Genomic DNA, 14462 nt, shown 5'->3' with positions numbered 1-14462 from the left:
TCACGATGGTTTTCCTTCGGTGAAAAGCGACTAGCAAATATTAAATCAGCAAAATTCATTGTTAAAAAGCGGCCAAGTGCGAGTCGGACTCGCCCATGAAGGGTTCGTAGCAGCAAGTAACAAAATAAAATTGCGGTTTATGACGTATTAGAAAAACCCTACTTACTAGATCTCGTTCAAACCAATTTTCGGTGGAAGTTTGCATGGTAATGTACATCATATATATATTTTAGTTTTATCATTCTCTTATTTTAGAAGTTACAGGGAGGGGGGCACATTTTACCACTTTGGAATTTAAAAAAAAAATTTTTAAACCTCAATATCATTTTTGGAGATCTATCCATAGATACCCCACACATATTATGATTTGATGAAAAAAAATATTGTGAGTTTCAGTTCTAAGTATGGGGAACCCCCAAAATTTATTGTTTTTAGGGTTCCGTACCTCAAAAGGAAAAAACGGAACCCTTATAGGATCACTCGTGCGTCTGTCTGTCCGTCTGTCCGTCTGTCACAGCCAATTTGCTCCGAAACTACCGGACCAATTAAGTTGAAATTTGGTACACATATGTAAGTCTGTGACCCAAAGACGGATATGTAACGTCAACAAATGAATTTTAAACATAGGGGCTACTTTTGGGGGGTAAACGATAAAATTAAAAAACAAAGTTTTGAAAACTATATCGTGTTACATATCAAACGAAAGAGCTCATTTTGAGAATCTCAAATATATTTTTCTTATAAATTTACTATAAAACGTTTAGAAGTTATTCAAGAAAATAGACAAAAAATGACCATTCACCCCCCTCTATCTCCGAAACACTGGGTCTAAAATTCTGAAAAAAATACACAAAATAGTCCTTTACCTAAAGATGTCAGGAAAACCTATCAGAAATCTAGAGTCAAGCGTGAGTCGGATTTAAGAACAAAAATGCGGTTAACGTTTTTTTAGGGACACAGCCGCAATGGTTTAAGTGAAACGTGATGTAGACAGCTATTGCGAAGGCCCTAGGCCGATATCCGCATAAGGCCGAAGGCCCGAAGCCCCCCAAAGAGGCGTGCCTTTAGCTTCAAGCGAGAGTCGGACTGAAGACAAAAAATGCGACTAGGCTGTATCTGGCACATAGTCGCAATGGTACTTGTAGTACAGTCAACAGCAGAAGTTGCTAAGCGGCCGAGGTGTTCAAAATTACCCTGACATGCTCTTATTGTCTTAACTATAAAGTCGCGTCCAGATCATTTTAAACCACTCTCCCGCTTAGCAACTTCTGCTGCTGACTGTACTGATTGATTGGGTTACTATTGTTACGTGTTTTAAAAAGCAGTAGGTATACAGGGTGGCTAAAAAATAAACTAAGTGTATTCCCGTTGCCAACGTGCAACCTTGAAATCGCGAAGAAAAATTTGACTGTTTCATACATTTTGGCTGGTCCGTTTTCTATGGGAGGATACTTCTATTTTCGCGATTTCGGGGTTGGTCCCATACTAAAAGTTGCTCAGTATAATCCCAAAACCTCCTTGGCTACGGGAATACACTTATTTTTTGGTCGCCCTGTAGGTATTATCTCTCTTCGGCCTTCGCTTTTAAAACACTTTCGGAAGTTGTAGGAAGCGCGACCCGTCGGACGCTCGAGTTTTCAGCTCTACGCATTTGGACACTTGTAGGTACTATTGTTCGGCATTTAATCTTCAGAGATGTAGAGATATGCCACCACGCCAGAAAACTTCATGTTACATCTGGTTTTTGATTGACCCATTCGGGTTTTTCAAGACGTTTCACTCACGTCACGTTTCACGTACAAAAATATTTTGAAAATTGTGTGATGTACGGAACCCTTGAAACGCGAGTCCGACTCGCACTTGACCAGTTTTTTTTCTATTTATCTGTGAAAATCTTAATGCGGTTCACAGAATACATCTACTTACCAATTTTCAACAGTATAGTTCTTATAGTTTCGAAAAAAGTGGCTGCGACATACGGACGGTCAGACAGACATGACGAATCCATAAGGGTTCCGTTTTTTGCCATTTGGCTACGGAACCCTAAAACGTAGGTAGGCTGGCTGATTGCGACGCACTTTATATGTAACTACTTAACTAACTATTTTGGCTCAGCGATCCAAAGAGAATCTTGGCCTCCGAAACGAGAGCGTGCCACCTGTCCCGATCCTGCGCAACTTCCTGCCAGTTACTGACGCGAAGCTGCAGCAGACCCGCCGCCACACTGTCTTCCCAGTGATACCTGGGCCGACACACCGGACGGCCACCAGTCGGTCGTCCCAAGTACGCCCTCTTGACCGCCCGACGCAAAACAAACAACGAAACAACAGTTTATATGTAACAAAGATCATTTTTAGGGTTCCGTACCCAAAGGGTAAAACGGAACCCTATTACTAAGACTTCGCTGTCCGTCCGTCCGTCCGTCCGTCTGTCCGTCTGTCTGTCACCAGGCTGTATCTCACGAACCGTGATAGCTAGACAGTTGAAATTTTCACAGATGATGTATTTCCGTGGCCGCTATAACAACAAATACTAAAAACAGAATAAAATAAAGATTTAAGTGGGGCTCCCATACAGCAAACGTTATTTTTGACCAAAGTTAAGCAACGTCGGGCAGGATCAATACTTGAATGGGTGACCGTTATTTTTTTTGCTGTTTTTTGCATTATGGTACGGAACCCTTCGTGCGCGAGTCCGACTCGCACTTGCCCGGTTTTTTACTCACATTCTAACAATAAATGAGTTGCATGTATTTGTAGATTTTAACACGCGTGTAAATTTCATTCGATAGCGTGCCGTGACGTACGCGTTTACGTTGTCATTTTGTGTGGGATTTTGAGTTTCCGAAACATCCCGCTTGGCCTAAACAAAAATAGACATGCGGCGGAAACACGAACGAACAGCGGAAACACGAACGCACGTCACGCTATCGAATGAAATTTACACTAGTATGGCTACCACCAGTTTTGACATTGACAGATACGCTCGCGTCTACGTAAATTACTTTCTCTTGCTTGCACTAATACGCGAGTACGAGCGAGATGCATAGAAATTAACTTACTTAGACGCGAGCGTATCTGTCAATGTCGAAACTGCTGGTAGTGGTTTAGGGGTTCGGATTGAGAGTCGCACGTCTACGTACCACTAGGCTACCAACACTTTAGTTAAAATATCAAAACCTTAACGAATTTTAAAATCAGAATCTGCATTGTTAATGGCTGGATCACATAATGAAGCGTAAAAATCCATCAGGCCCCTATTTCACCAAGGTGACAGTTGTGACAATTCGATAAATCTCACTGATATTGCTGACGTCACAGGCATCCATAGGCTACGGTTACCGCTTGCCATCAGGCGGGCCGTATTCCTGTTTGTCACCATCATTGTATTATTTTTTAAAACTTTATTAAGTATATCGGCAAGAAACAGGTATTTCTCTTGCGATGTATATGATGATAATGATGACAATTGTCACAAGATTTTAAAGAACTTTCAGTAATTCTTGACAGCAAATGAGTTCTGTGTCGGAATTTAGTGACAATTGTCGTGTTACTTATGACAATTGTCATTTGCTTCGCAAAATAAGTAGGTACTTACTTATTAACTGGCGATATAGTGGAGTTTTTTTTAAATTAACATGTTGGTGGCAAACAGCCACACCGCCCGTCTGATGGCAAGCGATTGCCGTAGCCTATGGAGGCCTGTGACGTCAGTAACAGTGATGTCGACAAGTGTCGCACCTGTCGCGGTGGTGAAACAGGGGCCAGGTAATTCCTTGGTCCTAAGATGTTTTCAATGGAAATTCCATCAAAAAGTTCGTAAATACAGCCTGTATTTCGTTAAGCTCTGTGTTGTATCGATAATTCAGAGTTTTTAGGGTTTTAGGGTACCGTGGTATAAAACATTCGGCTCGATTCGGGAAATGAATAAGAGATGCACTAGATATGAATTAGTAAAGATATGTGACGTTCCATGGCAAAAGGTACCTTATGGCGGCTGACGCCGCGATTCGGGAAATTAATTAGAGATTCACTAGATATGAAATAGTAAAGTTATGTGACGTTCCACGACAAAAGGTACCTTATGGTGGCTGGCGCTTACGTCGCATAGCGCCGCAATAATATTGGAGCGACGTTAATAATCGTAAGCGCCAACCGCCATAAGGTACCTTTATACGTGAGACGTCACATATCTTTACTATATCGTATCTAGTTAATCTCTAATTCACTTTCCGAATCGCGCCGATTGTTTATATCTCTCACGTTGAATGATGGTTCCTATGACAGTAATACATAAGTATATTAAGTATGAACTGTCGCTCGCGGTATTTTCGAACCGAAACGATCTTATGATCTTAAAAAAAAACGTACTCCCATATTAAAGGTCGGTAACACACTTGCACTCTGGTGTTGCGGGGTGTCCAAGCGCAACTGCTCGGCAACGCGCATATACCTCTGGAATTGCAGGCGTCCATTAGGCTGCGGTGACTGCACACCATCAGGCGAGCCTAAAGCCGCGAAGCTTCAAATTTTCTATAAGTAGGTGGACAACCCCTCGCACCTACCTTTTTTAAAATTTGCTGCCTTTTTCTGCTGCCGGAAATGGCTTGCCAAACTATATCCCACCAAAAACATTTTCATGTAAAATGTTGCCAAGACGAAACCATAAGGCTTGCACTGACAAAAAGTTACCAGATCTCTTGTAGACCCAAGCTTCTAACTCTACAAGCCATAACTTCACAGATCTTAGTCACATACATTAGATTATTGTCGTTTCAGTTTTTGATAAAATATACGGCCGTCTACAGCTCACAGAGTTTTAAAAATAATTATCATCATCTTCCTCGCGTTATCCCGGCATTTGCCACGGCTCATAGGAGTCGGGGGTCCGCCCCGAGAATTGGCGTAGGCACTAATTTTTAAGTAAGCGACTGCCATCTGACTTCCCATTCCAACGCAGAGGGGAAACTAAGCCTTGTTGGGATTAGTCTGGTTTCCTCAAAATGTTTTCCTTCACCGAAAAGCGACTGGTACATGTCAAATGATATTTCGTACATAGTTAAGTTCCGAAAAACTCATTGGTACGAGCCGGGGTGTGAACCCGCGACCTCCGGATTTAAAGTCGCACGCTCTTAACGGGCCCACTAATTAACAGTCCGCCGGACGGTATCGGCCTGTCAGTTAGAACATAATTTTAACAGTTCCGAACAACTGACAGGCCGATACCGTCCGGCGAACTGTTAATCAGTGGGCCCCTTTACCGCTAGGCCATCAGCGCTTATCCAGGTTATATACCTACAGAGTTTTAATAATTATGCTTGAATCTCACTAGAATTTTATAGTTCATTGGAATCATTAGTTTTACTATAAAACAACAATGTACTTAGCAGACGCTTAACATTATGAACGGATAAGTACTAGTTCTTATAATTAGACTAGATCATGCCGATCTATTAATAGCACAAAGGTCTCACGATAAAAAAACAGTCATTGTGTGAAGTTTTACGGAGAAATAATTCTATTACTTCCTGGTCTTGAAGATATAATTATACATTATGACGAACGGTCTGGACTAGTCGGTAGTACCTATGAAGCCGATGGTCCTGGGTTCGAATCCCGGTAAGGGCATTTATTTGATTAATACAGATATGTGTTCCTGAGTCATGGATGTTTTCTATGTATTTAAGTATTTATATATTATACTTATCGTTGTCTGAGCACCCACAACACAAGCTTTCTTGAGATTACCGTGGGAGTTAGTCAATTTGTGTAAGAATGGTATAATATTTATTTTTTTATTTATATTACTGCTCACTTACTTCACTGCCTCAATTATGTACTTAATAGGGTATCTGGACATGGCGTCTCCGTTGGTTATATCCTCTAACAGACCTATTCGGATTTCGAGATAATCACAAGATCTTGAGACGATTTAGAGATCAACTAGATCTACATTAGATATCGACTAGATGTGACTTGGATATCTAAGTCATAACGTGTCGAAATCGTTCTAGAGGACCTCCAGAATCGCGGAAATGTCAAATTTGACATATCTATCTTACAAATATCTTTAAATTATCCATATCGTAACTTGTTGAAGTCTAGTAGAAATCTAATTCATTTTCCGAATCGAGCCGTAAGACTGTAATCGTGCCATTACCACTCCGTAGATCGCTACTTATTCCTCCCTCCCCATAATTTGTCGACGAACACATTTTAAGGCCAAAACTCCATTTTTCTCCCGTCGCTCCTACCCCAATTAGCAATTCAAATATTTCTTTATTTCCCTTTCGAGACCCGAGATCGACACTCAGAACTTAGCAAACTTCACAGCTTTAACCAAAAACCAACCTTATTGCGTTTGCTTTAGAGTTTAAAATGTAAATATAAATCTAAGAGTGGCTGGATGTTGGAAATTCAAATGAAGCTAACGGGCCAATCCGAATTTCACTTATTCGATCTGTCAGTGTCAAAAGTAACATTTCTCCAACCAAAGACGTCACATTTGACATACAGATCAGTATCACAGATCGAAAAGCTAAAATTCGAATTGTCCCCTACACCGCTTAGGGATATTGTGTTTAAATTTCGAACGCGCAAGGTTCATGTTAAATGTATGTATAAAATGGGACCCTTTTGTGTGTGAATTGAATTTTAATGTGTGTAATTACAATAATTGGTAGCTTTTTTCTCTTTAATCCAAAGGTGCCGGCTTTTGAGCTTCATTTTTTATTTTAGGGAAAATGATGCTTTTTAGACTGATGTAATTCGTTTGGAAATGGATTTGTTTTTTAACATTCTATGAAAAGGCCACTTTTAACCATAACGGCCGTAAGTGAGATGTTAAAATGTATTCCTTTAGTAAGAGAATAGTTAAGTTGAGGACTGCTTCTGAATACAAAGATAGGGCTCGATTCGGATTATGAAATAGACATCTATTAGACATGTTTTAGACATCACCAAGATACGATAACGATATGTTTAAGATCTAACCTGTAATATTTGACATTTACGCGATTCTGGAGATACTCTTGAACGATTTCCACAGGATATGACTTAGAGATCTAATTCGTCTCTAATAGATATCTTACTCTATCTAACGTAAAAGTGACATTGGTTCCCGAATTGCGCGGCAAAAGAGAACTAGTTGATATCTAAACTATAACGTATCTAGAATGGATCTAGTAGGTGTCATCTCTTGTGAATATCTTGAAGTTCGAATACGGCAGATAGTCAGGCCATTCTACTTTTCGTTTTCTACATGTTATTGACAGTTTTTCGTAAAATGCATATTTTAGAATACTTGGCAATTACTTTCATTTTCTGTTTTGTGATGGAGCAAGATACTCAATTAGGCTATATGTATAAAAAAATACTTAATTATTTATTTTATGTTGTTTTTAGTATTTGTTGTTAGAATTGAATTAAATTAAAAATCATTTATTTCGAGTAACGAGGACTCATAATCACAATAATAGATAACTAAATTAAATGTACCTACATTAAACAAAATCAATAACATTAACATACACTATTCTAAATACTACGCACAACACAAAAAACAAATAAATTAGTTATATTTAGCGGCAACACAGCATGTGTGAAAATTTTAGCTAACCATAATAACGATTCATGAGATACAGCCTGGCGACAGACAGACGGACGGACATACGGACAGCGGAGTCTTAGTAATAGGGTCCCGTTTTTACCCTTTCGGTACGGAACCCTAATATTTTTAACCATAGTAATTCAGTGGTCCTTGAGTGTCTCACGGTTACGTGGGCAATTTCATTTAACTTGTACTTTAAAGCGCGACTTAAGTCGTGTTTCAGTAACGTCTAACCGTTACATACCTGACAAAATGTATGGGAATTGACATTGACCGTTAGTTTTGTAACGATTGCTAACAGGCCCCTGTTTCACCAACGTGACAGGTGCGACGAATTGTAAAATCACTGTTGCTGACGTCACAGGCATCCATGGGCTACGGTTACCGCTTACCATCGGGCGGGCCGTATTCCTGTTTGCCACCATCATTGTATTATTAAAAAAAACTTTATGATATCGGAAAGAAACAGATATTTCTCTTGCTAAGTTTATGACAATTGTCACAAGAAACACTAATTGTCACGAAATTCCGACTAAAGGTGGCCACTGACGAGCCTTCCAACAGTCCAAATAGCGTGGCTGCAATCCAAAATCGGTCCGTGAATGTCAAAAACGTGCAATGTTTAATATTAGGATGCCGTCCATTTGGATGAATCCATTGTAACGCCATCCATTTGGAAGGCTCGTCAGTGGCCTGTTTTATAACTCATTACCTGTCAAGAATTACCTACAATTCTTCTAAATCTTTGACAATTGTCAGAAACTTAGCAGGAGAAATATCTGTTTTATTCCGATATAATAAAGTATTTTTAAATAATACAATGATGGTGGCAAACAGGAATACGGCCCGCCCGATGGTAAGTGGTAATCGTAGCCCATGGATGCCTGTGACGTCAGCATCAGTGATTTTACAATTCGTCGCACCTGTCACCGATGTGAAATTGGGGCCAGGTCGTTAAAGGTGTTCAATTATAAAGTGACTTAGCTGTGTTACTCTGCGGTCGTGTGGCGACTGTTATAACAAAGAAAACATCAAGTTAGATTGGGTGGCACGTCGAGTCTCGAACCCACAACCTCTATTATGGCTCATCTACACGATGGGCCAACGCCGGCCACTCCAAGGGACGCATTCATGCGTTAGAGGGAGCCAGTGATATTGCTATCTCATTCTACCGCATGGCTGCGTCCCTTGGAGTGGCCAGAGTTGGCCCATCGTGTAGAGGAGCCATTAACCATTAGACCACCAGCGAAACTATCAGTCTAAATTCGTAGTGGATGAAGTGACGTCGGGGGTAGTGGCGCAACGCAACGTTGCCGGACTTCGCTCAACATGTTTGGCAACAACGCGCGACAGCGACGCCGGGAGACGTCTTAAAAGATATATGTTTGAAAGTGACTAGACATTGTGTCGTTCATGAGTGAGTGATTTAAATGAACTATATCTTTTGATTGAACTCACTCACTCTTCTAACACAGTGTTCTTGCTTGCTTTTTTCTACTCATGATTCGAATGAGCCGGCCGAGCGTGAAAGAGCGAGTGAACAATAGGTTACTGAATACGGAGGGTGTTGGGAAAACATGGCGAAAACGTATCGCTTGATTCGCCATCTTGGTCGCACTTATGGCTGTGTCTGATTGAATGGCATCTCTCTCTACTCACTCGTGAACTTAGTCTACAGATTCACTGAGCGAAATTAGTGATATATATCACCGCGAGTGAAAGATATGAATCTTTTCAACCCAGTGAACCGTTGTGCGCATCTCTAGTGACTGCTCTGTGTAATGTTGCTCTGCGGCGGTGAGGCAACTGTTTTAACAAAGCAAACATCAAGTTTGATTGGGTAGCGCTAAACAACTCGTGCTCTATTATTTACGCAACGCAATTGGTTGCCTCTCGTTTGCCGTGTGGCATTTTCATTAAAGCTGCTGTTTGAACTTGGAAGAAAACTCCCGCAGAGCTTTGTTTGGAAACTTGGCTCTTCGCTCTCCTGGCCCCATATGGCTCCTCTACACGATGGGCCAACGCCGGCCACTCCAATGGACGCATTTATGCTTTAGGAGCAACTGATATTGCTATCTCATTCTACCGCATGGCTGCGTCCCTTGGACTGGCCGGCGGTGGCCCATCGTGTAGAGGAGCCATTAAGGGACTAGTTTTCCAATGTATAGTCGATTTACGTTTTCGTTAGATTTTGATAAAATTTAACCGTTTCAATCTCTGGGCAGAATAATAAAATAAAATAAAAACTACAACCATAGCCTAGCGGTTACGAGCGTGTGACTTTCAATCCGGAGGTCGCGGGTTCAAACCCCGGCTCGTACTAATGACTTTTACGGAACTTATGTACGAAATATCATTTGATGTGTACCAGTCGCTTTTTGGTGAAGGAAAACATCGTGAGGAAACCGGACTAATCCCAATAAGGTCTAGGTTCCCCTCTGGGTTGGAAGATCATATGTCAGTCGCTTTCGTACAAACTAGTGCCTACGCCAATTCTCGGAATGAATTGCCAAGGGGACCCCAGGCTCCTATGTGCCGTAACAAAAAGCCGGGATAACGCGAGGAAGATAATGATGGGGTTAGACATGAATTGCCGAATAATCGGTATTCGGCTGAGAAAGGTGCAAATTCAATATTCGGGGCATCTCTAGTTGCTACTACCCTGAGTCCGTGTCAGCTTCAGAAAATGTATTGTATTCCGAGTAAAAATATCACTTAGGTACCTACATTGTAATGTAATAGGTATATGAAAACTCACCATCTCCGAGTAGCGGCGTGGCGTCGACGTCCGGCCGGCCCGCCGGACACAGGGGCAGGGCCGGCGAGGCGCCGTTTTCCGATTCCACCTGAGAAAAAAAAGAATAAAAATGAGAAACCATTCATGTCACAGAAATATAAGATGCGAGCTAAAAAATATATAAGTCAAACAAAAAACTGTGTTCACATCAAATTAATAAAATATTTCGTAATAAGTTCCGCAAGTTATGTCCAAGATACGTCACGCTATCGAATGAAATTTACACTAGTAGTTCAGTCATTATATCCAAAAAACCGACCCTACCCGTGAATAATCGGTTTTTCTTGAATAACTCGGCCATTTTTGACTTTACAGTAAAACCGTGAGGACAAATACTGTAGGAAATTTGATTCTCTACAAGTTTGGTCCTCACAATTTTTCTTCTAGGATCGATATTAGGGAAATTAAATTTTTAAAAAAGCGACCATTAAAAATTTGATTCTCTACAAGTTTAGTCCTCTTCATTTATACCGTAAAGTTGAAAATAAACGAGATAGGGGTTCAGATTGAACTGTGGCTACCTTGTTCAACATTACTAAGTCCAGGTATACATTATACCTGAGATATAAATCTAATTGAACGACCCGACGTAAATCAATGACACCCTTCGATGTACAGGGAGATACAGAGGGCCTACCGCGAAACACGTTCGACGTGTTGCCTCCCTGTCACAATTACGCACGAAGTTACAACTGCGACAGAGAGGCAACACGCCGAACGTGGTTCGCGGTAGGCCCTCAGCCCTCACAGTCAGAGCCACCCCACCCTAGCGTCCCGAGCGTCGGCGTCTAGTCAACTCTATGGGCCCCCCACATCTAGCGTCTTTCGAGCGTCGGCGTCTGTCGGCGTCAGGTCAGCGCTATGGAAAATGACGTCGCTGAGCAGTTGCGTCGACGTTGCGTCGAGCAGCGGCCATAGAGTTGTAGACGCCGACGCTCGAAAGACGCTAGATGTGGGGGCGCCCTAACGTTGGCGCAACTGCGCGGCCGCCGCGCCGCGGCGACGCCATTTTCCATAGCGCTGACTAGACACAGATACCCAAAAGACGCTATTATGGGGAGGCCCTAATTAATTTCCAAAATTATTTCCAAAACTCATTCGCCCGTCATTTTGAAAACAACTATAATTAAGGACATTTAAAAGTTCAAAATGTTCGTTCCTGCATGTGAACAAACGTCACAAAAGTTATTAGGGCATATTCAATCATTGACGTTGCTGACTCCCTTCCGTACCGTAAAATGGGGTGATTTGGGTGAAATTTGACTTTCAAACCTCGATAAAATTTTATTTTTACATGTGAAAACTGAATGGTGTATATAATAAGTGGTTCGGACGTTTGTATTTTATTTTGGGTAGTTCCATTTCATAACTTTGACGATAAGGAGGAAAACCCACCTCACCCCGTAGTGCCTCGTATTTGGGGTGAGAGAGAGAGGTTTTTTTGGAAGATTGTTGGATCGTTTTTTTTATCATGCGTATTACTATAGCCCCGTTTTAAATTGGAATACATTATTTTTGTAGCAGTAGCCTTAAAATTCCTTCTCACTCCCCTCTAAAACCTTCTCTCCCCATTCATAACACAACTCTCCCCGCGAAACCTACTCACCCCATTTTACGGTATTGCTCGAAGCTCGCTTTGGATGACGAGCCCTGCAAGTCCCTTTTGGTTGGACTTCATTTAAAAAATAATTGAAGTTTCAATTGCATTTTTTTACGGTTTGGACTTTGGACTCACTTGTTTTTAGTCACTCGCGCCATTCTTCGGAGAGCCTAGGGCTCCTTTCAAAGAATTCAAATAGGGATGATGACACATGTTGAATTATATAACAAATTCTAGTAGAATAGATAGCAAATGAGCAACTTATCACAATAATGTGGATATTAAATTAATATATGGAATTAATACAAAAATATAGGACCTGAAAGTTTCCAAATTAAAGTTTTATTTTAGCTTCCAAAAAGGAAATAAGTAAGGATACCATTCGATTCCTTACATTTTATACAAAAAAATATTGTATAGCAACTATATGCATAAACGCAATATTTCATCGACAAAAACGCAATTTTCATGTTTTGTCCATACTTCAAGATGGACTATCAGAGACCGTGACGTCACGTTATCTTATCGTTTTGTTAGGAGCGTTTCGTAAGTGAAGTACGACTGTCGGACTTTGACTATCATTTCTGACTTTTGTATTGCTTTAATGCAATGGGTCCCATATAGACTTTTGATCATAAAAACAAACCTGATCGATTTATACCATAAATGAAAATTAGTCATCTAGCCTATTGTTTAGACCGTACTTTTATAACTGAAATGTTACATTTAGAAATAAATTAATTGGCACGTGGACCTTCAAACGTCCTTAATGCGAAAGCTGGCAAGAAAACGGTAAACAATAGTCTCAATTTCAAGGCTTGTCGATTTATTAGCTTAATTAACTTAATAAGAATAATAAGAAATCACCTTTTATTTCTATCAGTGTTTAGTCAAGAAGCGCTGGTGGCCTAGCGTTAGAGCGTACGACTTTCAATCCGGAGGTCGCGGGTTCAAACCGTACCAATGAGTTTTTCGGAACTTATGTGCGAAATATCATTTGATATTTGCCAGTCGCTTTTCGTTGAAGGAAAACATCGTGAGGAAACCGGACTAATCCCAATAAGGCCTAGTGTACCCTCTGGGTTGGAAGGTCAGATGGCAGTCGCTTTCGTAAAAACTAGTGCCCACGTCAAATCATGGGATTAGTTGTCAAGCGGACCCCAGGCTCCCATGCAAAAATGCCGGGATAACGCGAGGAAGAAGAAGTATTTAGTCACTGCCAAAAAACCCGTCTGTGTTTATTCTTAGATGACTTTCTTTATCCCATTATGTTTGTAAGGCTGCTTGGCCTCGTGCTTCTCAAAGTTTTCAATATAAAAATAAATATTTATGTGGTTTCTGTACAATAATCTAAATTCGGAACACGCCCTTAACCTTTCGAATGCTATTATAAAATGTTGGCTATTTATAACTTAAACTCAAGACGAAACAGGAGCTGAGATTTAAATATTTTAGGTAAATATATCCGTCTCGCTAATGGAAGCGGCTCCTAAAAGTTAAAACTAGTGCGATAAGGACAAGGCGAAAAATCATGCGTTAAAATCTCAAAAATCGAGGTTTCGTACTCGACTGTTTCCTCCTCCAAAACTTAACCAATCGTAACTTAATTTATTTTTATTTAATCGTATGGCTAACATATTTTAAAAATAGAAACAAATATAATCAGATGTCTACACTAAAACCATTCAGCCACTTTATGGCTTCGTCGCTCAGGGTGATCAGGTCTTCGGGAGGACCGGCGACATAGCGCGTTATAGGGCAGTCTTGGATAATATGCTGGATGGTTTGGGCTTCCGCACCGCAGCCGCAGGCCGGGGAGTCCACCCACCCACAGCGGTGTTTGTAATAGGCGCATCGACCGTGGCCAGTACGGAGTCTATTCAGTTTACACCAGTCTCGTCTAGGGAGGTCCGAACCCATTATTCTGGAGCCCGGCGTAATTTCACATCCTAGTTTCCCTGCCATTAACAAGCCCCAAGATTTCGTCCACTCGTATTTTATATTAAAATGGGTATCGACCAGGTTTTGGGCGATGCTACACGAAGGATTTCTGGATTTGAGGCGTTGCTTGGTTGGCTTTAAAAACTCCGCGTAACATGGTAGGTTAGGGTTGTTTTGGATCTTAGCCACTTCCCGAAGCAAGGCATCCTTCCTCCTGAGATCCGGCGGGGCAATCCGTGACAGCACAGGGAGCCAGTGGCAAGGAGTAGACTGGAGCGTCCCGGATATGACTCGCATGGCTTTGTTTAGTTCGACATCTACTTTAGACGTGTGGGCACTGCCTAGCCACGCCGCTGCACAGTATTCTGCTGTTGAAAACACCAGAGATAGCGCTGAAGTTCGCAACACTTCGGCACTTGCTCCCCAAGAGGTGCCGCTTAGTTTTAGCACGATGTTGTTGCGACTCTGGAGTTTGCGTGCTGTATTGGAGAGGTGCTGCTTGAACGTCATGGAGCG

General features: G+C 41.3%; 1 protein-coding gene across 1 annotated transcript in view; it reads right to left on the bottom strand.

Annotated features, from left to right (window-relative positions):
* The window catches only part of LOC134679274 (adenylate cyclase type 5-like), a 367970-nt gene that overhangs the window by 191611 nt on the left and 161897 nt on the right, over positions 1–14462 (bottom strand). Inside the window, exon 4 of the mRNA XM_063538168.1 lies at positions 10367–10454. Within this exon, the coding sequence (XP_063394238.1) occupies positions 10367–10454 (88 nt within the window). The remainder of the gene's footprint in view (positions 1–10366; positions 10455–14462) is intronic.

The sequence above is a fragment of the Cydia fagiglandana genome, chromosome Z (genome assembly GCF_963556715.1).
Source record: "Cydia fagiglandana chromosome Z, ilCydFagi1.1, whole genome shotgun sequence".
Classification (NCBI taxonomy): Eukaryota; Metazoa; Arthropoda; class Insecta; order Lepidoptera; family Tortricidae; genus Cydia; species Cydia fagiglandana.
The sequence above is the reverse complement of the archived record's forward strand: the minus strand, read 5'-3'. Positions and strand labels throughout refer to the sequence as shown.